Here is a 27,081-nt window from a genome sequence, read left to right on the forward strand (position 1 = left end):
TCGTAAGCTTGTGGACCACTTGTGGTCCACATGTGTGGTCCATTTGTGTGGTCCACTTGTGTGATCCACTTGTGTGATCCAACTTGTCATATGAGAGAATTATTAATTGTAATCTGTTATAGAATGGGAAAGTTTTCAACCAGTCTGTGAACTCTGTCTGGACATCGTAAGCAAATCCGAACATCCCTTGCTTCGGCGAACCATTGTTCGTCGAACCGGGTGAGTAAATTCGGCCTGAAAAGTGTGCGAACTAGCTGGAGATTCGTTGAATCGGGGTACGTTGAATCGAGGTTGTACTGTATATATATATATATATATATATATATATATATATATATATATATATATATATATATATATACACACACACACACACACATATATATATATATATATATAGTGGCACTTCGACATCCGATTGCCCCTACTTACGATAAATTTGAATTACAATATAAATTTCATCAAAAAATGCGACTCGACATCTGATGGTGTCGTCAACATCCGATATTTGTTTGTACACGTTCGGGTCGGCCGAGCGCGTGGTTCCCGGTCACGCAGTCCGACCTGCCTCAGTTTATTACAGCTACCCGCTTAGTAACGATCGCGCTTATAAGAAATTCCGCTTTTGTGGTGATTTTTTGCATTTTGAACATTAAAGTAATTATTATCTATCGCGCCATGAGTCCCAGGAAAGTCAGTGGTAAGGCTCAACATATGAGATCCCATGTAAGAATGTCCATAGAGCAGAAACAAGAGATCATTCGTAAATATGAAGACGGTGTGCGGGTAGGTGAACTGGCTAGGCAGTACAACAAATCTCAGTCAACGATATCCACCATACTGGCTAAGAAAAAGGATATTATGAGTGCTAAAGTGGCAAAAGGCGTATCAATAATCACGAAACATAGAACACAAACACATGAGGATGTTGAAAAGTTATTATTAATTTGGATACACAACAAGGAGTTAGTGGGTGATAGCGTTTCGGTGTGTGTATCATTTGGCCATCATTTGTGAAAAGGCAAGAAAATTGCATGAAGACCTTTTAAAGAAAACCCCTGGAACGAGTGATGCAGAAGTAAAAGAGTTTAAGGTGAGCAAGGGATGGTTTGAGAAATTTAGAAAAAGAAGTGGAATTCATAGTATTGTGAGGCATGGGGAGGCTGCCAGCGCAGACAAACCAGCGGCTGAAAGATTCATTGGCGAATTTAAAGATTTTGTGCAGAGTGAGGCATACCTACCACAACAAGTGTTTAATTGTGATGAGACAGGGCTATTCTGGAAAAGATTGCCAAAGAAAACATACATTACCAAGGAGGAGAAGACATTGCCTGGACACAAGCCTATGAAAGATCGGTTTACTCTTGTGTTGTGTGGTGCTGCGAGTGGCGATTTGAAAATTAAGCCCTTGCTTGTGTATCATTCCGAAAATCCAAGGGTTTTCAAAAAATATAATGTGCAGAAACACAAAATGTGTGTGATGTGGAAGGCTAATGCTAAGGCATGGGTGACTAGGCAATTTTTTACGGAGTGGGTGAATATGGTGGTGTGCCCTGCCATCAAAAAATATTTGCAGGAGAACAGTTTGCCACTCAAGGCCCTGCTTCTCAATAATGCTCCTGCCCATCCTCCAGGCTTGGAGTATTCATTGGATGAGGAATTTAAGTTTCTTACAATAAGTTCCTTCCTCCCAACACCACTCCTCTACTTCAGCCTATGGACCAGAAAATCATTGCCAATTTTAAGAAACTCTATGAAAGGGCACTTTTCTGGAGATGTGTCGAAGTGACGGATGCCACAAACCTCACCCTCAAAGAGTTCTGGAAAAACCATTTTAACATTTATAGTGCTTTAAAACTTGTTGACAAAGCCTGGCAAGAAGTGACTGTAAGAACCATGATCTCTGGCTGGAGAAAACTGTGGCCTGAATGTGTTGCAGAACGAGACTTTGAGGGGTTTGAGTCTGAACCTGAAGTGCCTCTCGTTGAGGAAATTGTTTCTCTGGGTCGGCAATTGGGTTTGGAGTTGGATGGTGCTGATGTGGAGGAGTTGGTAGAAGAACACAACGAAGAACTGACCACCGAAGAACTCCAAGCCCTTCAAAAGGAGCAGCAAAAAGAGGTAGCTGAGGAAATTTCTTCAGGGGAGGATGTGCCAGTAGAGGATGTTTCTTCCTCAAAAATTAAGAAAATGTGTGCAATATGGGAAGAATTGCAAACCTTTGCTGAAACGACTCACCCAAATCAAGCTGCAGTTTGTCGTTGCCTTAACCTATTCAATGACACTGTGATGCCTCCTTACCGACTAACGTTAAAAAGAAGGGAAAAACAAATGTCTCTTGACAAATTTGTAGTGAGACAAACAAGCACTGAACCACAACCAGGTCCTAGTGGTATTCAGGCAAAACGTAGGAGAGAGAGTACCCCAGAGAAAACATCACTGCCTGATGTGATAATGGAAGGGGACTCCCCTTCCAAACAGTAACAACTCTCCTCCTCCCCCATCACCATCTTCCATACGCTATCAAGAGCCCTCCATAAAGGTAAGAGTAACTTTAGTACTGTATTGTAGTTTAAAAAAAACATTGTATTCAGTATAAAATGTATTTTTATATTAATATTTTGGAGGGTGGGGAACGGATTAATTCAAATCCCTTTATTTCTTATGGGAAAATTCGCTTTGACATCCGATTCGTCTCTGGGAACGGATTAGCATCGGAAGTCGAGGCCCCATTGTGTGTGTGTGTGTGTGTGTGTGTGTGTGTGTGTGTGTGTGTGTGTGTGTATATATATATATATATATATATATATATATATATATATATATATATATATATATATATATATATGTATATATATATATATATATATATATATATATATATATGTATATATATATATATATATATATATATATATATATATATATATATATATATATATATATATATATATATATATACAGTGGTACCTCGCATAACGATTGCCCCAAAAGACGAATATTTTGGGTAACGAACGGCCCGATCGGCGTCAAATCGTCCCGTATGACGAACGCTGGTTTGAGTAACGTCAACACCACATGGTGGGGTCGCGCTGCTGCTTGCACATTCTTAGACGCCTCCGACGATGCACATAAATTATGTTGTTCTTGTTTAAAGATGCTAATGATGCTGGGATATAAAAGGGTGACTGCTGAGATGTTGCAAAGCATTGACGTTTTTGTAGGAAAAAAGAAATGAAATATCTGATATACAACAAATGTCAAAAAAGTTCGTTCGGTGTTCGGCAGGTAGGCTGCTCCATTATAACAATCTTTCTTTGTTTCAAATGTGTTCCATTTGTTTTTTATTTGTCATTTACGTCTCAATAATGGAGAAGCCTACCTTACATACACTGAATAAACCATTATGACATTTTCCTTTCTTCAAATGTGTTCAATATTTATTTTTCATTTGTCTTATAGCAAAAGGTTCGTTCGGTGGTCGGCAGGTAGGCTGCTCCATGTTTCTTACATACAAAAAACGTAAATAATAAAAAATATGAAGAATTTTGAAAACCAGTACAAATGTCAAAAATGTTCGTTCGGTGGTCTACAGGTCGACTGCTCCATGTTTCTTAAAAAAAAAAAAAAAAACGAAAAATAAAAGAACTGTTGAAACAATTTGAAAAATGGACAAATGTCATAAAGGTTCGTTCAGTGTTTGTCGGGTAGGCTGCTCCATTATTGAGACGTAAGTGATAAATACAAAACAAATGGAACACATTTGAAACAAAGAAAGATTGTCATAATGGAGCAGCCTACCCAACAAACACTGAACGAACCTTTTGCTGTAACGAATATGAAAGACAAGGGCTGTGTGTTCAGTGGCTCACATACTGCTTCCTCAGTATTTTGCTCATTTCTTTGTTGTCATCTTTTAAAGTTTCATATCCCTTTCGCAGGGGCCCGATACTAGATGTGGTTTTTTTTATCTTGATTTTGCATAGGAGAAAAAATATTTGGGATTTCTCTCTATTTCACTGATGGAATTTTGCTCTCTTTGCCTCTCCTGAGTTTTGTATGATTCTTGACGCTTTAGTTGAATTGTTTCGATTTCTCTACCTAACCTTCTTGCCCATTCTAGAGAGAGGGTGCGACTCTCAATTTGTTCCGTGATTCGTTTTCTTTGCCTATAGAGGGACGACGTTTCCCTTTCAATCTGCAACTTTTCTTCTTTTTTCCTAGGGATATGCGGTTTGAACATATTTCTAGTGCTACTGAGCTTATTTTTTTCAGGCACTGGTTCAGGTTTACATTTTCTAGCTGTTCTTCCCAGCTTATTTCTGTTAAGTTTTGGTTTATATGCTCCCAGTTTATCTGTTTATTATTAAAGTTGAATTTGCTGAAATCTCCACTGGGAATCGAGACTGGTTTAGAAGGTCTATTCCCCCATGCTTGTCAGAACTTCAATTAAGTTGTGATCTGAGTAACGGGTACTTGTAATCATTATGTTCCTGATCAATTCATCATTATTAGTGAAAATGAGGTTAAGCGTGTTCTCCTTCCTAGTTGGTTCTACTATTTGCTGATTTAAGGCAAACCTGTTGCACATTCGTAGCAGGTCATATGCATGTGACTGTTCATTTAGGCTACTTCCAGGAATTCTCTCTGATAAAACTGTATTAGCTAGAGTCTTCCATTTCAGGTACCGTAGGTTGAAGTCCTCAAGCAAGATGATGTTTGGGGCTGGATTTGTGAGGTTTTCTAAGCAGTGTTCTGTTTTCATTAGTTGGTCTTTAAACTGCTGATGATTTGCCTCCGGTGACTTATATACAAGGACAATAACTACTTTAAGATCCCTATTTTGATTACCAGCACTTCCACAATATTGTTTGTGGTGGCCTCTATAATACCCACAGCCCAATGCTAACTAAACAAGTCACAACTAAAAGGTTAAACAATCCATAGCTTACTAAGGGTATATCTAAATCGGTTAATAAAAAGCATGACTATGAGAAGAAGTATAGGTTAGGGGTCATCCCCAAAGAAGTTTCAAGGAGATACTTATCAATGCTGTCCAAAATAATTTGGAGAGTCAAAATAAAAATACCCAGCCACCTCATTCCTGTAAAATCTCTGTGGCTAGATCCTAAAACTGAGTAAATTTTTTACACAGGATTTTCCAGATCCAAAACCATACTGTCTGTCCGTTATTATATAGTTTTTCTCAAGGGTTCTACCCATTTATTTTTAATTATTTTTTCCAATATTTTGACTATTACACTTGTCAATGATACAGGTCTATATATGATGGGATCTTCCCTGCTGCCACTGTTGTAGAGTGCTGCTACTGCCTCTAATATTAACTGGGAATCTGAAATAGGTAGTACAGTGAATATCAATCGTGTAGTGCAATCATTTGTTCTGTGTTAGCCTTTTTCCACACATCTGCTAGGACTCCTGTTCATGGGGATGCCTGAAAAAATCTGTTAAGTGGAATGCTGAGCTCAAGTGCACATTCTCTCAGAACCCATGGTGAAACTCCATCTGGACCAAATGCTTTGTTCTTACTTAGCTCCTTTGGCATTTTTTCACTTTATATTCAGACATCTCTATGATATGTGAGAAATCTTTAAAGAATTCAGATAAAGAAAGAGATCTAGAATTGGTTCTAGATAAAAAACTATCACCTGAGGACCACATAAAGAACATTGTGTGAGGAGCCAATTCTACACTTTCTAACTTCAGAATTGCTTTTAAAAACATGGATGGCAAAATACTAAAGAAATTATTCACAACTATTGTCAGACCAAAGCTGGAATATGCAGTGGTTGTATGGTGCCCATATCTTAAGCAGCACATCAACAAACTGGAAAAGGTGCAAAGACATGCAACTACTGTAATTTACTAGTGGAAAATAGTAGAGGGGCTGGTCCCAAATCTGCACACAGAAATAATATCATTTAAGACCGGAAGGTATGGCAGCATGTGCAGAATACCCCTGTTGAAGAGCAGAGGTGCAATAGGTACTCTGAGAGAACTCTGTCAACATCAGAGGCCCGATACTGTTCAACACGCTTCCACTAAATATAAGAGGCATTACTGGCCGACCCCACACAACGTTCAAGAGAGAACTCAATAAGCACCTCCAAATGATACCTGATCAACCAGGCTGTGATTCATATGTAAGGCTGCGAGTAGCCGTATTTAACAGCCTGGTTGACCAATCCAGCAACGAGGAGGCCTGGTCGACGACCGGGCAGCGGGGACGCTAAGCCCCGAAAACACTTCAAGGTAGCCTCAAGGCAAGGCTAAAAGTTTTGTGTAGAAATGTTTGCACTGCAAGGTTGATATTCACTATGTCACCTATTTCAAACTCCCAGTTGATATTAGAGGCAGCAGCAATACAGCTGCTTTTAGAAGTTTCATTGTGCAGCCTAAGGCTCATCTTCATTGTATCTAGAGGCAGTTTACCTGCTTGATGGGGTTCTGAGAGTTGTTCTACTCCTACTTCTACTCTACTGGGAGTACTTGAGGAGTACTCTCTACTCCTCAAACTCTGACTTGTGAGAGTTTGGTCCACCAGGCTGTTGCTTGGAGCGGCTCACATACCCACCACAGCCAGGTTGGTCCAGCACTCCTTGGAGAAACCTATCTAGTTTTCTCTTGAAGATGTCCACGGTTGTCCCAGCAATATTTCTTATGCTTGCCGGGAGAATGTTGAACAACCGCGGACCACTGATGTTTATACAGTGTTCTCTGTGCCTATGGCACCCCTGCTCTTCACTGGTTTTATTGTGCATTTTCTTTCGTATCATTCAGTCCAGTATGTTGTTATTTTACAGTGTAGATTTGGAACCTGGCCCTCTAGTATTTTCCATATGTATATTATTTGATATCTCTCTCGTCGTCTTTCTAGTGAGTACATTTGGAGGGCTTTGAGACGATCCCAATAATTTAGGTGCTTTATCAGGTCTATGTATGCCATATATGTTCTCTGTACTCCCTTTATTTCTGCAATCTCTCCTGCTCTGAAGGGTAAAGTGAGTACTGAGCAGTATTCATGACGCGACAACACAAGTGATTTGAAGAGCACAACCATTGTGATGGGATCCCTGGATTTGAAAGTTCTCGTAATCCATCATTTTTCTGACTGACGCAATATTTGCTTGGTTATGCTGCAGTTATCTTGAGAGGTTATCTTGAGATGATTTCGGGGCTTTAGTGTCCCCGCGGCCCGGTCCTCGACCAGGCCTCCACCCCCAGGAAGCAGCCCGTGACAGCTGACTAACACCCAGGTACCTATTTTACTGCCAGGTAACAGGGGCATAGGATGAAAGAAACTCTGCCCATTATTTCTCGCCGGCGCCCGGGATCGAACCCGGGACCACAGGATCACAAGCCCAGTGTGCTGTCCGCTCCGACGACCGGCTCCCATGCTCCCTAAACATTAGGTCGTTAGACATCATTATTCCCAAATTCTTTACATGGTGCTTACCTACTATGGGCAAATTTGATTGTGTTATGTACCCTGTATTATGTTTAACCCCTTGTGTGGCTCCAGGCTATTTAGCATTTGTCACCCACAGACGCATACAAAAAAATTATTTTTTCTTTTAAACCTGTTAATTTGTGTTCTCTGATCATGGGAAAAATAATAAAAAAATCGTAAGTGGCATATATTGCCCGCTATAGGGCGGGGAAGTCTGGCAAAAAACAGGCGCTGACTCAGCGTGTGTCCCAAGCGGTCTGTTGCTCGCCAGCTGTCAGGCAGGAGTGGCCACAAAGAGATAATTACCTAATTATTTCAATGTCTCTGATTGATTTTTCATAGTATTTTTGCTGTAATATTATTCAATAGTGTGTAGTGTGATATGTTTATATAATAAAATGAGTGAATCATCGCTGTACTCAAAAATATGGTGTGCATATTGTTGATTCAATTATTATGTTCATCAAACAGTGAACAAATACTTTGTCGATTATTACACTATATACACAAGTTATATATAAGTATCTGCATGTTCTGTTCACCATAACGAACCATTAAGTCGCTAATATGAGTCAAAAAGCAACGAGGAGTGACCGCCACACACCAGCCAGCCACTCGCTGCCACTCCCTCCCTCAACACCTCACTCGCCCACATTCTCCTCCCACTATACTGTTTTTGCTTTTATTCACTATATACAGACGTTACATATAAGTATCTACACTCGTGTTCACCATAACGAACCACTAAGTTGGCATGCTGAGTGGTAGTGGCAACCAGTGGCAACCAGTGGCAGCCCGCCTCTGGCTGCTACTTCCTCCCTCCCTCACCCACATTCTCCTCCCACAATACTGTTTTTGCTGTTATTCACTATATACAGATGTTATATGTAAGTATCTACATGTTTTGTTCACCACAACTGTACAACTAAGTTGATATAGTTAGTTCAGGCACTAAGAGACGTCGCTACACACAGTCAGGTGGCGGCTGCTTCCTTCACACATTTAAGGTCAGACGCACTAAAGTTTCACCCCAACAATACTGTTTGTGGTGTTATTACCCTATATACAAACGTTTTAAACACTTTTATTATGTGTGATGTTAGTACAACTGGACTATAATTTTTTGCCAAGGCTTTACTCCCCCCCCTTGTGCAACGGAGCTATATCTGCAGATTTAAGTGGTGCTGGTATCTCCCCTGTATCCAGGCTCTTTCTCCAAATTACACTGAGTGCTCTCGCTACTGGTACTTTACATTTCTTTATGAATATTGAATTCCATGAGTCAGGCCCAGGAGCTGAGTGCATAGGCATATTGTCAATTTCTCTTTCAAAGTTTTCCGAGTTTGTGGTAATATCCGTTATATCTGCAGCTTGAATGTCATTCATAAAGAAGCTGTCTGGGTCATCAACTTTCATGTTGTTTATTGGTGTGCTAAACATAGCCTCATACTGGCTTCTTAGAATTTCATTAATCTTTTTCTTGTCCTCTGTGTACGTACCTTCATTTGTAATTAACGGTCCAATACTGGTAGAGGTTTTTGATTTTGATTTTGCGTATGTGAAAAAATATTTCAGATTTTTCCTTATCTCTTGTATAGCTTTCTGTTCCAATTCCATTTCCTCAGACTCATATGATCGCTTCAACGTTTGTTCTATTTCTTCGATCTCCCTGCTTAGGCTTATTTTTCTTGCTTGTGATAGTTGTGTCTACCGAAGCATTTTCATTATTTTTTTCCTTCTCCTGTACAGTTGTCTGCGTTCTCTTTCTAGAGTGGTCCTCTTTCTGCCCCTCCTCACAGGCACGTGCTTCAAGCAGACCTTGTAAGCTTCAGCTGTCAGTTGAGCTATTCCCTGTGTGGGAGTTTTGTCGTTTATGATTGTCTCCCATTGAATGGTTGCAAGGTCTACATTTATTTTTTCCCAGTCGATCCTCTTATTGTTAAAATTGAATTGATTAAATATTCCTTCTCGCTTGTTGGGTCTCTTAGACCTACTACCGTTATTTATGCTAGTTTGCACTTCAATGAGCATATGGTCTGAGTATGAAGTATCTGAGATTGTGATGTCTCTGATTAGTTCATCATTGTTTGTGAACTAATGATGAACTAGAAAACAAGTCTAGAAAACTAGAAAACAACAAAAACACACTAGAAAACAAGTCTAGTGTGTTTTCGTTCCTAGTTGGTTCTGTAATCTGTTGACTGAGCGAGAATTTGTCACAGAATCTCAAAGTTCTCTGACCTGTGGTTGGTTATTTCCCGGGTCATTCCCTAATATGATATTTGTGTTTGCCATTCTCCATCTTAGACTCGGTAAATTGAATTCTCCAAGGAAGATTAACTCTTTTGCTGGCCTGGCAGGCGACCTGTCACACACTGCAACGAAGGTTGAGCATTGGCCATGAGCGCACAAACCACACTCAAATGTTTATACAGTGTGACCTCACTCGAAAGAGGCGTAGGCGTTATATGAGGCGAGGCCGATTCGTTTCACTGCGGAAATCGTTCTACCCGTCAGCCCCAGGCTGTCCCTCCCCTTTATGTGAAAATAACAAAGGTCCTACATCCACTATCAACAAAACAAAAAATCACATAAAATCTATTTATTATGTATTTATCATTTTGAACATAGCACATGATAGAACAATCAATTGTAAGCAATTCCATATTAAAATCAAAACTATGTGACTGTTATTGGTGGCCGCAAATATGATGTAATGGCCAGGATTTCCATAAGCCAACTGTATCAGTCTATATAAATATTCATAAACAATTAATTTATTATGAAGTCTTCATTTTCACTATGGCATTTGATAGAACAATCACTTACAAACAATTTGGATTAAAAATTCTACATATATGAGCATTATTGAATCCAAAAAAGCAAAATCACATAATTTTCTCAACAAACTGAAGAGAGGAGGGGTGGTTGGCGGGCCGCCGGTGGTAGTCAGGTGTGGGAGGGGAGGAGGGGGGGTTGTAGCATGTTGGCGGTATAGGAGTTGGGGGGAGGGTGACAGCCAGACTGACAGGCCTTGGGCCAGACCAGGCCTCAGGCCAGGCCTCAGACCACGCCTCAGGCCAGACCTCAGACCAGGCCTTGAACCCAGACCTCAGACCAGGCCTTGGACCCAGACCTCGACGAAACTCGACCCAATGTTGACTGCATAGAGGCTAGCCGCCTCCTTACCCCTCCCTCCCCCCCCAATACATCCCCTCACCACTGACCCCACATTTTATTATGAATTCTTCATTTTGACTACGGAATATGGTAGAGCGATGCATTACAAGCCACTGAAATGGTAAAATTTTCTCTCCTAATTTTGTCAAAAGCAGCAAGTGAGCTTAGTATCGAGGCAGGCATGTGCTGCAGCAGTCAGCTGGCATCTCTACTCACCCTCCTTCTCTGATGCCTTTCCACCCCCTAATACATCCTCTCACCATTGACACCACAATTTATTATAAATTGTCCATTTTGACTATGGAATGTGATAGAGCTTTGTGTTACAAACAACTGAAATGGTAACATTTTCTCAGCTAATTTGGTGAAAAGTAGACAGTGAGTGAACTATCGAGGTGGAGCATGGAGGCGCCAGCCACGTGTTGCCATTTACATGCTAACTCGAGCCAGAGCTCTCCACTGACACAACCTGCCTCCCCTGACACCACTGTTACTCCATCTTCCCTGACAACTTCCACCACTGACACAACCAGCCTCCCCTGACACCACTATTACTCCAGCTTCCCTGACAACTTACACCACTGACAACCTGCCTTCCATGAAAATAACTTACACCACCTGCCTCCCCCCTAACAATAAACCCTAACTACTGACACCACTTGCCCCCTGACAACAACTCTCACCAATGACCCTTGACACCATTTTATCATCCTTCAACTATTTCTCCCTAGAAACAATGGATAAGCATAATAAAACACTGTATAACTGTTTACACTTTGGCGAATCATAGTTGATGACAGCCACCTCCGATGCTCGGTCTCGGTGACTGCTTGGATGAACAATCCTTGCTTAATCAAACATTTGTATGTTCCACTGAACATTTAGTACCTAATTCAATTTGTTCGGATCTTCTGGGAATTCGCTAGAACGGGGTTCGGGGTTCGTTAGTTAGGATGAACTGTACTCTTTTCAGCTTTCTAACCTAAATTTTCATGCTACGTCATTCATTTTGCTATCAAACTGTTCACAATATAAAGGGGCATTTAAAACCAGTCCCATAATATTCGGACAATAAATGGAATTTTTAAAAATGCATTAATTGGTGACGGTAATTATTACCTTCATCAGGGACTCTGCGTATTTTGGTTTTATGATGTCGATACCCTCATCAGGCCGCGAAACCCCTGATATTATTAGTTGGTTTTTGTTAACCCTTGGGCTGCTCTTGCGATTTTAGCCTGCAACACGTCTTATAAAAGTGTTCATTTGTGTTTCCTGATAATGGGAAAAATAGAAAATAATTTGTGACATTTTGACCACAATAGGGTGAGGAAGTCAGGCAAAAGTGAGGCGTTGACAGAGTAATCATCGGAGGCGGTCAACTCCACCCGAGCTGTCAGGTGGGAGTTGCCACAAAAATATTATTACTTAATTATTTCAATGTCGTTGATTTTCTTTCAGTATTTTTTTCGAGTAATATTATTCAATAGTGTGTAGTGTGATATATTTATATAATAAAATGTGTGACCCATCGCTATACTCAAAAAGTATTATGAGCATATTTGTGATTCAATTACAGTGCATCCTCACTCTAACGAACCCTACTCTAAAGAATTCCCGGATAGTCCAAACAAATTGCAATTGGCGTTAAATGTTCAGTGGAACATACAAAAATTCATTTGTGTTGTTCCACTGATGGTGATGACCTAGGCCGGCATGGCAGGGCTGTGAGAACTGTGTACTGTACACACTCTCCACATCATTCACTTTAATATCTGTATCACTAGTATCAGACACCTGTCTTAGGTCTTTTTCCAGATTTGAGTTATCAAAATCCCTGGCATGCTCATCTTCAAGCAATATGCCCTGTATTTCAACATCAGAGAGTGTTTTCTCAAAAACATGGCCAACTAGAGACTGGGAGCTCAATATGGATACATACAAAATGGTTGCTACCTTGAATATGAGCCTGCCCACAACCGTGGGGAATGCTGGGAATTTTTTTTCAAACTGGCAAACACCTCAGGAATCCATCTTGTACCCAAGTTTTGAACCCTACAATATACAGTGGTACCTCGGAATGCGAGTGTCCCTGTATGCGAGTTTTTCGGAAGACGAGCAGGATTTACTCCAAAAATATGTCTCGGAAGGCGAGGGTTACCTTGGGACGCGAGTTTGTTGATACGTGTACAGGCCGACTGGCGCGTGGTGGCATGGCGATTGCGCCTCAGTTTACCAGTGTCTCGTGTCCAGTGACTATCCCACCTGAATTCTTCACAAGGATTTACAGTTTTTTATCGGTTTTTTGGCCATTTGAGCATAAAAGTTGTCATTATATATCTTGCCATGGGTCTCAAGAAAGCCATTGGTAAGGTTCAACCTAAGAAAATAGCTGTGAGTAGAGGCAGTAGAGGATGTCCCTTCTTGATTAAGAAAATGTGTGAAGTATGGGAAGAACTGCAAAGTTTTGTTGAAAAAACTCACCCAGATAAAGCTGTAGCAGGCCGTTGCATTGACCTTTTAAATGATAATGTGATGTCTTACTACAGACAAGTGTTAAAATGTAGGGAAAAACAAGTGTCATTAGACAAATTCTTAGTAAAACAAGCAAGTCCTAGTGGCATGCAGGCAAAATGTACCAGAGTGTGCCTACCAGTGAAGTCCTCACTGCCTGATGTGATAATGGAAGGGGACTCCCCTTCCAAACAGTAACTCCTCTCTTCCTCCCACCTCCTCACCATCTTCCATACGCCTACAGCATTCAACAGCAAGGTAAGTAATAACTTGAACATAGTTTTGTAGGTTTATTTAGATGAATTAGGTATAAAAATTTAGTTTGATGTGGGGTTTTTGGGGTAGTCAGGAACGGATTAATTCATTTCCCTTTATTTCTTATGGGAAAATTAGCTTCGGAATGCGAGTTTTCGGAATACGAGGCGTCTCCAGGAACCAATTAAACTCTTAAACTGAGGTATGCTTGTACCTACAAGTGCCTTAACCACTGTGATGCGCCGAGTTTATTGTGACATTCCCTGTGCGCATGAAATCAAGTGTTCCCCAAAAAATCTTTTTTGTTTGTAAAATTAGAAATTCCCTTCCCTGAACATGTCTATGTAAAAATAAATACCAAATTCCACTTACTTTGGCTGTGGGGACGTGGACAAGGTGCGCTGTGACATCATCACGGCTGGTCGCCCGTACCAGAAACTCCCAGAAGCAAGCGTGCAAGCCATTCAAGCATTGCGAGTTGCCACAAATATATTTTCAATTATTTGTTCTATGTACAGTATTTCCAATGCGGTTTTATTAGTTTTTTTATTGTATATGATGCATATTTGTTATTTACAATATGTATACAATAGAACATTCATAATGTTCCATGGAACTGTGATACTGTGTGTCAGTAATGTATCCACAATGTTTATTGTTGCAATATTACTTGCTAAAAAATCACTAAGATTACACTATATATAGTTTCACACACTATTTACATACTAACACACTGTATTACACAATCAGTACTTCGGAAGTGAGTAATAATCAATGAAGTAGTCCATGGTACAAAGTGCGACTTCGCTCTCGTTGCACCAGGTACAGATAGATTTTCGCTGTTTCTTTGTTCTGTGTGCTTGCAAATAACGCACTCACGTACACCCTTGGCTTTAGTACTTGTAAGTGGTATGTAGCCAAGCTTGTAATGAGTAAGGTAGTCTTGAAAATATCGCTTTGTAAGGTCCCTGACTGGAAGATTCAGTCATTTATGGCAAGTGTCAGTCAATCTAGAAGAGATTCAGCCATTCTGGAAGAGATTCAGTCATCCTCGGAAATTGTCAGTCAATCTGGAAGAGATTCAGCTAATCTTGAAAATATCTATGGAAAACACCACCATGGAAACCGCTAACACTGTTCATCTTTGCTACTTGTATCAGATACATCATCACTGAACCCAGAAAATGATTCATCTATGTATCACCTATATAAATTGGAGATGGCATAGGTGGGCATGGGTGGCGTTCACAGCTACAACTGGATACGCTCGCTGTATCATCCTAATAGGTGCGGTATCACTTGCATCCGACCTTTGTGTTAGGTCCTTATTGCTTCATCAATATCATGACCTAGCTTCATCAATATCATGACCCTTATGTTCTTCAAGCTATAAGGTCTGAATTTCACCGACAGAGAGCGATCTTTCAACACTGCATCGGACAGGTGTTTGGGAGCCAGAGGCGCGTGCACCACCCCATGGTTACTCACTCAATACTAACCCAGCCAGCAGCCCTAGGACATTCTGGGATTTTTTTTCAAAGAAAGCTGCCTCTCACTGGAGGTCCCAAGAGTTCATTTTGTATCCAACCTACCGCGAGCGTGTTTTGACCGAGTACGAAAAAAAAAACTTTTGTCGGTGGGGACAGTTAATGGCGAAAAGCATTTGTCGTTTGGCACAGTGCAGTGGTTAAGGTGTTATGCGCACCGCTTGATTGAGCAAAATTAGGCGCTAATGCATTTCAGAGGGTTAATACACTCAACAAAACTGGTTATTAATACCATGACTAATACAATCATCATCACTGGGTAATGCCAATATGATGAATACACTCACCATTACTGGGTAATGAAAACACCAAGATTAACCCTTGTGTGGCTCCGGGCTATTTAGCATTTGTCACCCACAGGCGCATACCAAAAAAAAAAAATTATTTTTTCTTCCTAACCTTTTAAGTCGTGTTCCCTGACCACGAGAAAAAAAAAATCAATTGAACTTACAGACGACGTAATTGAGCCGACAAGATGGGCGATGACGTCACACCCTGCATGATCGCTCATACACGGTGTGTCCCAGAGGCGTGGCGCGCGGTCTTCAAGCAGCCAGAGTTGCCACAAATTTATTTTCGCGTCATTATTTACAGTGTCTAGGCCTATTCTATTAGCAATATTAGTCACTAATTGTGTTGCACATAATGTTACATCACAGTCATTGTCAATAAATGTTACATACATCGAGTATACACATGTGCACACAAATGTTTTCCATTACGCCATTATATTATGTAATCACAATGTTCATTATTATATGTACACACAAGCACACACTATGTACAGGTTTTTGCACTAATATTGCACATTTAGAATTCTTGGAGAGAGTGGTAGTCGTTGAAGCAGTCGACAGCACACAATGGAACTGCACACGCTTCACACCATATTTGCACCACTTTACGTTTCTGTACTCTCCTTTTTGTTGTTTTACATACTAGGCATTCACGTTGGCCTATTGCATGCTTTCCAGCTGGTGGCAAATGTTTTAGTCTGTGTTGCTGAAAGGCCTCCATGTGAGCGAGCCTGGGTGTTACAGCATGCTGCAACACTGGGTTCATGATTGGTCTTTGCATGCCAGGGACATCTTTACCAAACTTTGCTAATAACTGTGTTGCAAGTGTAAAAGCAAATGCACGGAAACTAGGTTTACGTCCAGTTTTCACCAAATACATATTATAGCAGTTCAACATGCTCATGTCAACATGATGGAAAAACACTTTTTTCATCCATTTCAATGTTTTCCGCACACACTCGATAGTGCCAACCATCATGTTAGCCTTTTCAATCAAACGCATGTTGATATTATAGTCAAGAACACAATCTGGCTTATATATTGGTTCTTTCGTTACAAGGTTCACCTTGCCACTGTTCACCATTGTACCCTCATGAATGGTTGTCAGCATGTTCACTTCTCTCTTGTCTTTCCACCAAACTGAGAGTATTTAATCACATTTCCGTAACTGGCACTCACCAACTGCAAGTCTACCGTCAAACACTGGCATTTCCCTCCTTCGTGCCTTTACTGTGCCAACCAATCCAGTTCTATTTTCAACCAAAAACGTAGTTAGCAATAGACTTGTATAGTAATGATCTGTGTATAAGATGTGGCCCTTGTTCATCCATGGTGCCATCAGTGACTTCACCACACTACCCGAGACACCATGTTCGTTGTTACCGGGAATGTCTACATCGCTAGCTGAATACAGAATCATGTGTAACACGTATCCTGTTTCACAGTCATATAGTACAAAGAATTTCAATCCAAATCTGTTTCGTTTGGAGGGAATATACTGCTTGAATGAAACATATCCTTTGAAAAGCACAAGGGATTCATCAATCACCAGCTTCTGTGCTGGTACGTAAAAATCTCTGAACTTATCAATCACTTCATTCATATAGTGTCTCACTCGCCAAAATCTATCATCCTCTGTCCGGTCCTCATTACATGCAAAATGCAGACACCTGAGGAGTATCTGAAACCTATCTCGGGATACTGTATATATTTCCCTAAGAAAGGTGTTGGAATAGTCAGATCTTTGCTCCAGTAATCTGTGATAGCATGTTTGACACAGTGCTTCATCAACATACATATTGCTAAAAACACATACATTTCACCTACATTGGTGGTTTTCCAATGTTGCAATCGTGAAAATTCTGTTATCTCTCTTCTAATGAGATGAGCCGCATGAAGGTTCGTTTGGTGTACAATATATTCCATGAGCGGCTCATCATAGAATGCTGTAAAATAATCTAATTCACTCATATCCTCTCCATTATCAGGGAAAAGCTCGGTAATCCCGTCTTTATTGTCAAAGGCAGGAATTCGAGGAATAAAACCAGCACCATCACTCCACACTAGTACACCTGGTGTCCTGCGAGACGCAACAGGGGCACGACGGCGAGGAAGCGATGTACACCGTGGACCAGGAGCTGAAGTCCGTCTACGCACAGTACGGCCACTACGTGCACATAAGGTGGAAGCACGTGAACATCACCACACTACCCGAGAACATCACCATCACTACACTACTCTTGGTGCCTCGTGTTGTTCCATGCGGTGGCGCTTGGCTGGGCGAGACGCTGCTGACGCGACAAATTCTCGCCCAGTAACACCACTGGTACTGGCACCAGGCTCGGTAACACTATGTTCTGATTCCACTTCACTAAAACCAGAAAAAGAGTCACCTTCCTCTGACTCATCACCGAAAATATCCTCAGACTCTAAATAAGCACATGAACTGTGTGGTCGAAGGTGAATTGGAGTAGACACTGGGCAAGGTGGTATGGGTGAGCGTATAGGCTTCGCCATGGGAGGAGGCTGTATCTCATTTTCACTGTCCGTGCTACTATCATCGGTCAATTGTGTGTAGTCTTTATCAATGTCAGAGTCATCAAAATCACTTTCCTCACCATCAGAAAATAATTCACTGGTTATTTGCTCTTGGGCGAGTGATTGTGTGGTGCGCGCCCCAGAAGCATTCTGCCGTGCGCTCAACATGGTGGCTGCTGGGTAACTGATGCCTCCCACGCGATGGTAGCGTGAGCTGGATTTTTTTTACAAAATGGCGTCTGTTTACTATAGCCCCTAAGCAGCGTATGGGAGCCCCCTCTACCCCGCGGGCCTTTCAAATCTTGCGCGGTACTCCAATGCATCATATGATGTGGAGCGCAAGTTACTGCAAATCACTCAATCCATCATATGATGTGTTGCGTACTTAAAGGGTAAATACACTCAGCATCACTAGTTAATGACAACATAATAAATATACTTACCATCACTAGTTAATGACAATATCATGATACACACACACACACACACTGGTAGTACAGTAAGAATAAAATTGTCCTTACCATCATTAATGGGCAGAAGTTGTGTTTGCTATCGTCCTGGGTAGCCGAGCAGAGACTGGAAGCAGTATTACCTATTAAGGCAAAATAAAACAAATTTAAGGTTTCTATGACTAAATTTTTCCCACCAAAACATAGTAAATTTTTAGAAAAATATAATAAATTTTTTTAGGTATTGTGCTTTGAGCAAAAGTAAGGAGGGTAGGCAGGAGTAAGGAGGGTGGGCCGGAGAAAGGAGGGTGGTCAGGAGTAGGGAGGGTGGGCAGGAGTAAGGAGGGCGGGCAGGAGTAAGGAGGGTGGGCAGGAGTAAGGAGGGCGGGCAGGAGTAAGGAGGGTGGGCAGGAGTAAGGAGGGTGGGCAGGAGTAAGAAAGGTGGGCAGGAATAAGGAGGGTAGGCAGGAGTAAGGAGGGTGAGCACGAGTAAGGAGGGTGGGCAGGAGTAAGGAGGGTGGGCAAGAGTAAGAAAGGTGGGCAGGAATAAGGAGAGTAGGCAGGAGTAAGGAGGGTGGACACGAGTAAGGAGGGTGGGCAGGAGTAAGGAGTGTGGGCAGGAGTAAGGAGGGTGGGCAGGAGTAAGGAGGGTGGGCAGGAGTAAGGAGGGTGGGCAGGAGTAAGGAGGGTATGCAGGAGTAAGGAGGGTGGGCAGGAGTAAGGAGGGTGGGCTGGAGTAAGGAAGGTGGGCTGGAATAAGGAGGGTGGGCAGGAGTAAGAAGGGTGGGCAGGAGTAAGGAAGGTGGGCTGGAGTAAGGAAGGTGGGCTGGAATAAGGAGGGTGGGCAGGAGTAAGAAGGGTGGGCAGCAACAAGGAGGGTGGGCAGGAGTAAGGAGGGTGGGCAGGAAAGGGGAAGGGGATATGGGCAGGTTCTCGGTTGCCTCCCCTTCCCTCTCTAACAGCCTACGTAATACAACCATGTGCATTAACCTGTAAATGCTGTAAATGGGGGCTGTAAAAGCTGGGGCTGGGCAAAAAATATTTGAATTATGTGAAAATTAATATTAAATGTTAGACAAATCTCTAACTTATTGGCATAAGCGTCATGCAAGTTTCATCCCAATATTTTCAAAAATGTATTTTAGACAATTTTTTTTAAAAAGGAGAACATTTTGTTGATAAGGAGAACAGCTCCTATTAACTGGAACTGAGGGATAATGCAGTAATAAAGAGATGCAAGCACTTGTCCAATGTACAATGAAGAAGAAAAGTAGCAAGAAGTATCCACAAAGTGGATATGCAGCTGGTGCCTGTATAGCATTGCTGAGTAATGCATCATAATACCAATAATAATGAGTATGTTATCATGCTCTATTTTGTTATATATCATAAAAATGTATTGCCTAATGTTAATATCTGTTACTGTCACCAATATCCAAAAAATATATATATTTTTTATCTCCTTTGTTTATTATCTCATTTTGATGTAACCTCTACATCCTAGAGAGTGCATACCCATCCCTAACTATGTCAAGATAGAATGAAATTGGTCACCCAATAAATCAGTCACAACTGGCAGAACTTGGGATTTTGAATTTTTTTTTGACTGAGTTTTTCACAGATTTTAAATTCTATTTTCTTTGTCTCTTTAGGTGGTTTTGATGATCAGGGCTTTATCACTTATATAAAGTACAGTAGCACCTCGATTAACGAAAGGCTGTATCTAAGATCATTTCGAGTAACGAGTGAGCCACTCACAGCAAATTTATCTCTATTGACGAGCTTCACCTCTATTAACGAGCAAAACCACATGGTGCTTCCTAGCGTCTCGCGGGTTCTCACAAATTCTTGAACGCCTCCGACACCAGTGTTGTTGTTGTATCGCGCACGACAAGCATCCCTCTGCATTTATTTGCGCTTTTCTTTCGGTATTTTGTGGTTTTGTAACGCAAGATGTCGCCAAAGAAGCTGCTTGCTAAAGATAGTGTTGTCAAGAGGAAGAAAGACACAATTACTGTGGTTTTGCAGAAGGAAATAATAGCAAAGCATGAGCGTGGTGTCTGTGTGACTGATCTCACAAGGAAGTATGGCAGGGCCTCATCAACAATTTGCACCATTAGTAAGGAGATGAGGAGGTAAGGGAGGATGCTGCCTCTTTCAGTGAGATCAGGGAAGTGTTGGGAATGTTTGAAAAGGTGACCACATTCTTGGAAAAGCTGCCCTGATAAAGCAGTGACAACCCGGTGTGTGAACATGTTTAATGACAATTTGCTGACTCATTTTAGGAACATCCTAAAACAAAGACAAAAGCAATTGTCAATAGATACGTTCTTTGGAAAAGTAGAGAAAAGAAGAGCCAGTGATAGTGAACCACAATCCGGTCCCAGTGGGGAGAAATTCCCGAGAGAGCCCCCCTGATTCAGAGGTGGATTCTCCTTCCCCACCATAACGCCTCTCCTCCTTCCCACCTCCCCATCGTCTCATTCAAGCCAGCAACGACTCTTCATAAGGTAAACATGAAAATAGTACAACAAAACATTCATAAATACATGTGCAGTATTATATTTACATTATAAAATGTCACACAAGTACGGATATTTTTGTGAGTGGAATGGATTAAATTTATTTCCTTTATTTTATATGGGGAAATTTGTTTCTAAAGACGAGTTTTCCACATAACGAGCTCGGTGCCAGAAAGGATTAAACTCGTTAATCGAGGTGCCACTATATACATTTTTATCCTCTAAATCATTATAATTTTTCCTATACAGTATTTAGTTTTTTTTTGGGGGGGGGTATTTTTTCTTGACATCATTCCAACACATATTGACCTACAACTTTCACATATTCAAGTACGAATGCCAAACAGCGTTTATTAAAACATATAAGTAAATTAATGAATTAGAACTACCTTATTCATTGTCGATAACTTCAACTTCAATTATCTCTAAAACTTATAGTCTGCTTCAAAAAATTCAGTTTCTGACTGATTCTCACCATTTTTACAAATAATGTACACAGTTGTCTGTTCTACAATCCTATTAGAATGGATTTTTCACAAACCCTAAACATTTGTAGTTATCAATTTTTTTCTAAATTTGGCGCATATTTCAAATGCCACATTGACGATTTTTTTTACAGTAAACTAAACTGAAAACATATATTCTAAATCTATGAAAATGAAGATCCTATATTATTCTGAGAGCATAATAACACCAAATGAACAATTGGTGATAGTTCATATTTTTGCAGCTGATCTCAATATCTAAAGTTTTTAATATTAAATTTTATAATTATTTTTTATTTTCTTATTTTTCAAGTTACGTTTGTGATCATTTAGACAAAGTTACAGGATTTGCTAGTATGCACAAAAAATTGGAAAGCATTAGAGAAAATTTGAGAAATTGAACTTTGCCATCAGGTCCTGTCGTATATGTATGCCATGCACAGCTTAAGGGTTAATACAGAACTGTACTGTATAAAATGCATAAAACTTCAACACTAACAATATTTCTCTAATTATAACAATAATAATATTTTAAATAAAACAATTTGTAACAGTTAATATGTACATCAAATTTTGAGTATGCCTATAAAATAAGCACAGGTCATGTCAACGCGTTGGGCCTGGATGAGATGGCTGGCACCATGTGCTTCTCTTCCTGGGGTAAAAATGTCGGGCTCACATGAGAAGGATTTTCGTGATAAATTTTAACAATTTTTACTGTTTGAACTCATTTAATCTGTCAAGATGTCTCAGAGCAGCATTCATGGTATTGAAGGTATAAAGCAAAAGAGAAAACATTTGTCAATTGATCAGACAGTTGACTTGACAGAGAAAGCAGAGCATGGATACTCTGTCATTTGACTCGTCCAAGAATTCAACATCGGTAAAGCTACAGTTTGTGATATAAAAAAAAGCAGAAGGATAATATTAAGAAATTCTTTGCTCAAACTCATGCAATAGGCAACAGGAAAACATTGAAGCCTGCTAAATATACAGATTTGGTCTCGTATGTATGTAAATGATTTACACAGCATCATGCGAAAGGAACTGCTGTTTCAGTTGATTCTATTAGAAATGCAGCTGAAAGACTTGCTGTAAAGTTAAACATTGACAATTTGAAGGCTAGCACTGAATGGGTATGTTGACTTAAATAAGAGGCATGGCATCATTTACAAGAAAATTTGTGGCGAGGCATTAAGTGCAGATGTTGGAAGTGCTAAAGCATATAAGCATAAACTTTCTCAGCACATGATATCTAATAATCTAAGCTGGTTTTAAGTGTACAATGCAGATGTAACAGGCTTTAACTGGAAATGCCTTCAAAGAAACACTTTGGCCTTCAGGCTTGAGAAGAGTATTCCTAGTTGCAAGGTAAAGAAGGAAAGAATTTCAGCATTACTGTGCTCTAACGCAGATGGCAGTCACCAAACAAAGTACGCAATTGTTGGGAAATCTGCCAACCTCAGAGCATTGAAAAACTGCATGAACAGACTATCTGCCATCTACTACAACAAAAGAAATGCCTGGTTCACACAGAATATTTTTGAGGATTGGTTCCAGAATCACTTTTATAAAGAACTAAAAATGCAGTAGATCAATGAGTGTAGAATTCATCCTACTGAGGTAAAGGCAATGCTGTTGACTGATAATGCCCCAGTTCACCCCACTGCTAAATTAAGATCGCTTGATGGCAAAACAACATGTATGGCTTTACCACCAAACACTACATTTGTAATACAGCCATGGATTAGGGGTTATCTATGCTCTCAAAATGCTTTATAAAAAAGCTATGAATTCAGACATTATGGAAGTTCTGCTCTCTGAGGAAGACGAGATGCTTAACCACTGCACTGCACAATGCGCTTGTAGGCGTTTGACGGGTGGTGCGCAACGCGCCTCAGGGATCTTATACGTACAACGTATGATTCAAAACTTCCGCGGCTACATGGGGTTCACATCAACTTCCTCAGGGCTCTTGTAAACAGACCCATTTAAAAAAAATGGTAGGCAACATTCCCAGGTGTTAGAGCCTCAGTACTGAGTGAGCAACCAAGGCTGGTGCACGCAGCATGACCTCACAGCATTGCTGTTCAGCTTGTGACCACAGCATCGCAGAATAATGTCAAAATATATATGTAACTGGTATTATTTGGGCAAAGATAGTATTACAGAAGAGCCTGAGTGTGATAATGACTGTGTAAAATGTTCAAATGTCAGTGAATCAATGCTGTTCAAGATGTTCACAGCTCTAGCCACAGCACCACAACATTATTTCGTCCATCTAGGAATCTTCAAACGACTTCTTATATTCCTTTACAGAATAAACTTGTGGTCGATTATTCATTTACAGGATTTAGAGACCAGAATTGTGATAATAGCAGGATTGTGGTGATAATTAGCGCTGTGTGTAGTATTGTGGGAGGAGGATTTTTTTTGGAGGGAGGGAGGGAATCGAGGTAGCGTCACTGTGTGTGGCAGCCACTCTTGTTTTACTCACCATACTAGCTTAATGGTGAACATAAATGTTGATACTTATATATAATGTGTGTATATAGTGTAATAACAGCAACAGGAGTATGTTGGGAGGAGCCATTTTGGTGAGGGTGGTGGCATCGAACTCATAGCGTTGTCGTCTGCTGTGTGACTTGTCATGCAGTGTATTGTGGGCACTGTGCTGTTTGGACACAATACCAGCTAAGTTGTAGTTATGATGAATAAAACATGTAGATATTTATACATAACGTGTGTAAATAGTGCAATAAAAACAATAACAGTATTGTGGGAGGAAGAAGAGCAAGTAAGGTGTTGGAGAAGTGAGGGAGGGCTGGCTGGGTGTGGCAGCTCAATCTTGTTTTTTGGGCTCACCATACAACTTAGTGGTTTGTTATGGTGAACACATATGTAGATGGGAATATATACAATGTGTGTATATAGTGTAATAACAACAAAAACACTGTTTGATTAATCATAGAATATAATATATATGTCACATATATGAGCTCCATAATTTTGAGCATAGCAATGAACCCTGAGCGCTCCAACGCCTAGTGCCCAAAGTTTGCTCAATTTCCGAGCTCCATCATGGCTCAAGTATGTCATACAATAATTTTTTTTTTGGCCAAGAATTTATTTCCTGCACACAGGGGGGTGCCATATTTGGAGCCTGAGTAGCACAGTGGCTAATAAGGATACAAAGGCTAATAGAACACTAGAAAACTTCAAGAAATATTCAATTAAAGATGCAATTTATAACTAGGCCAAAGAATGGAGCACGTTGAAGGTCACCACATTAAAGAATGCATGGAATAAAATTCTGAGTCCGGCACCTGGTTAGAATGAAGACTAAGATGACTATGAATTTGAGGGCTTTGATAATGCAATTTTTGAGACATTCAGAGATGCAGGTGAGGAAGATTTGCAACTTTGTGATGTGAATGAGTGGTTAGATAATGATGCTGCTGATCACTTATATAATTAACTTACATGGTGAATTAACTGATGATGAGATTATCCAGTGTGTTACTGGTAATAATGATAAGGATGTGGAAGAGGAAAATGACAGTGTGTTACCTATTCCATATACAGTACTGCATCATTGCAAAAGATTTATGTTCTGCTTGATTTGGTTGCTGTAACTGATAATGAATCAGTTACAATCTTGGTTAATTGTCTGTGTTGGCCCCATTAACCTTAAATTATAGTATGCTACTCTATGTTCCAAGAAAATGTTATGAGGAGTAGTTCACTTGCTTTTCTAAATTACACCTTGTATTCTGTAATTAATGTAAATAGACCACTGTACTGTTGCTAGAACTACTGACTCCATAATGTAATAGTCTATGCTTGTAATCCTTAAGTATCACCTTCTTTGTATTAATTTTTTATTTTTCTTGAACATTCTCATTTTGTTAGCTTACTTCTCTTAAAATATTAGGTGTTTTACCCTGTCACAACATTAATTACAAATTTTCTATATTATTATTAATTTTGCCTGAAACGCTTTGCGTAATAGTGGCTTCATTAGTATGTGTAACTCCTATCCCCTTCAATTGAACAATACTCTTATGTTCTTTGTACACACAATCTTTTGAATAAATAATATTATTATTATTATTATTTACACAGAAAATCACACTAACGTGATTGATATACATCAATGAGAAAATTCACTCGTGCTGTGAGGCAATGTGAACCTGCAATGTTTGCATCACCTCATAGCCCCAGTGGAGTGTTCATTGATGCACATCACCTTAGTGTGATTTTCTGTGTATCTGAAGTTGGGCATACAGTGTTCAACTACAACACTTTACCCCTTCACCTGAGTGCTTGGGGGCGTCTTACGTAAAACTTGAACTGGCTTTAAGTCTTCCTGTGATATAAGGATATCACAGACTTCCTGTGACATCAGTAGAAATCTGATTGTAAGACTTTTAGGAAGTCAGTGGTGGTACAGTGGTAGAGTATGTGGCTGGCAATGCCTTGGTCGTGGGTTTGCGACAACACACAGTCCCAGTGGATTTTCTCATTATTATTCTTATTATTATTATTATTCGATAGGCCAATGTCCACACCCCAACAATGCCATAGGCTTATAAATTACCTCAACAATTCCATAGGCCTACGTCTACATCCCAACAATTCCACAGGCCTATTTCCACACCCCAACAATTGCATGTTGGGGTGTAAGACAATGGTGGAGCAGAAAGCACTCAAGTACTTACGGACTTACGGAGGATGATGAGAGTGCGAGGAACAAGGTGGTCAGGTGGAGCCAGGTGACTCCTTCCTTCAACAGTTTTGTCTCTCCCTCGTGGTATATCCTCAATGTCTTCAGTGGTGTGGCCTCACCACACACTTACACTGCCATAAGTGTCCTGAGAGTACTATAGGAGGGACAATTTGGCGGGTATTGTGGACACAGGTCTTTAAGACAGGCGAACTTCACGAGTCGTGGAGACGTCTATAGCAACCTTTGTTGTGATGACGTCACTCGCTCGCTCGCTTACCCGCCAAGTTGTTTTTCCCATTTTCCCATTTCTATCTGTATTTTAAAACCCAGTAGAGTTTTGGCGTTTACCTTACCTACTCTTTGACTGGTAGGCTGTTCCACGGGTTTACCACCATACGGGTGAAAAAACCTCTCCTGTTTTCTGTCCTACATTGTGGCTTGTTGAGCTTGAACCCGTCACTCCTCGTTCGTGTTACATTTGACCTTTTGAAGAAAGTGTCCGGATCGACATCGTCCAAATTGTTTAGTATTTTAAGTGTTTCGATGAGCTCCGCCCTGTCATGCCTGGTTTGCAGTGTTGTTTGGCCAGTGGCCCTCAACCCTTCCTGATACGAGAGATGACTAATCTCTGGTATGATTTTTGTTGCCCGGTGTTGCATGTTCTCCAGAGCAGCTATGTCTTTCTGAAGATAAGGTCTCAATGCCTGTATGCAATAATCCAGGTGGGGGCGCACCAGAGACTTATACAATTGAAGGACTACTTTAGTTTCCTTGAAGGTAAAGGCACGCTTGATTATTCCCAAGGTTTGGTTCGCTTTTTTTACTGCCGCTCCCACTTGTGCAACTTTTAGTGAATGATGGATTCTGATTCCAATGTCGCATTCTTCATCTATCTGTTGTAAGATAGTGTGGGCAATTTGGTAGTTGTGACGTGGAATGTTATGCCCTACAGGCAAGGTCTTGCATTTATCGACATTAAAGAGCATTTGCCAGTCATCTGACCATTGGTGGAGTTCATGTAGATCTCTTTGTAAGGTTTCAATATCACTTTCACTTCCTTCTTTATCATAGATCTTAGTGTCATCTGCAAATGTGTCA

At 40.5% G+C, this 27,081-nt stretch overlaps 1 protein-coding gene and 1 long non-coding RNA gene across 3 annotated transcripts in view; one reads left to right on the forward strand and one right to left on the reverse strand.

Moving 5' to 3' along the window:
* Nucleotides 1–26,213, reverse strand: part of LOC138373123 (tripartite motif-containing protein 59-like) — a 50,673-nt gene extending 24,460 nt beyond the window's left edge. Inside the window, exons 1-2 of one of the 2 annotated variants that reach the window (XM_069339134.1) lie at nucleotides 25,984–26,213; nucleotides 18,320–18,390 (exon numbers count right to left, since the gene is read on the reverse strand). In XM_069339134.1, coding sequence (XP_069195235.1) covers nucleotides 18,320–18,325 — 6 coding nt within the window. In that variant the 5' untranslated portion in view covers nucleotides 18,326–18,390; nucleotides 25,984–26,213. Of the gene's footprint in view, nucleotides 1–18,319; nucleotides 18,391–25,975 lie in introns of both variants that reach the window. The other variant, XM_069339133.1, reaches the window with a different exon arrangement.
* On the forward strand, nucleotides 2,919–3,677 carry LOC138373122 (uncharacterized). Its single transcript, XR_011231071.1, has 2 exons — nucleotides 2,919–3,268; nucleotides 3,469–3,677. It is a non-coding gene; the product is annotated as an uncharacterized lncRNA (long non-coding RNA).
* Nucleotides 26,214–27,081: the final 868 nt, after the last annotated feature.

The sequence above is a fragment of the Procambarus clarkii genome, chromosome 41, assembly GCF_040958095.1.
Source record: "Procambarus clarkii isolate CNS0578487 chromosome 41, FALCON_Pclarkii_2.0, whole genome shotgun sequence".
NCBI lineage: Eukaryota > Metazoa > Arthropoda > Malacostraca > Decapoda > Cambaridae > Procambarus > Procambarus clarkii.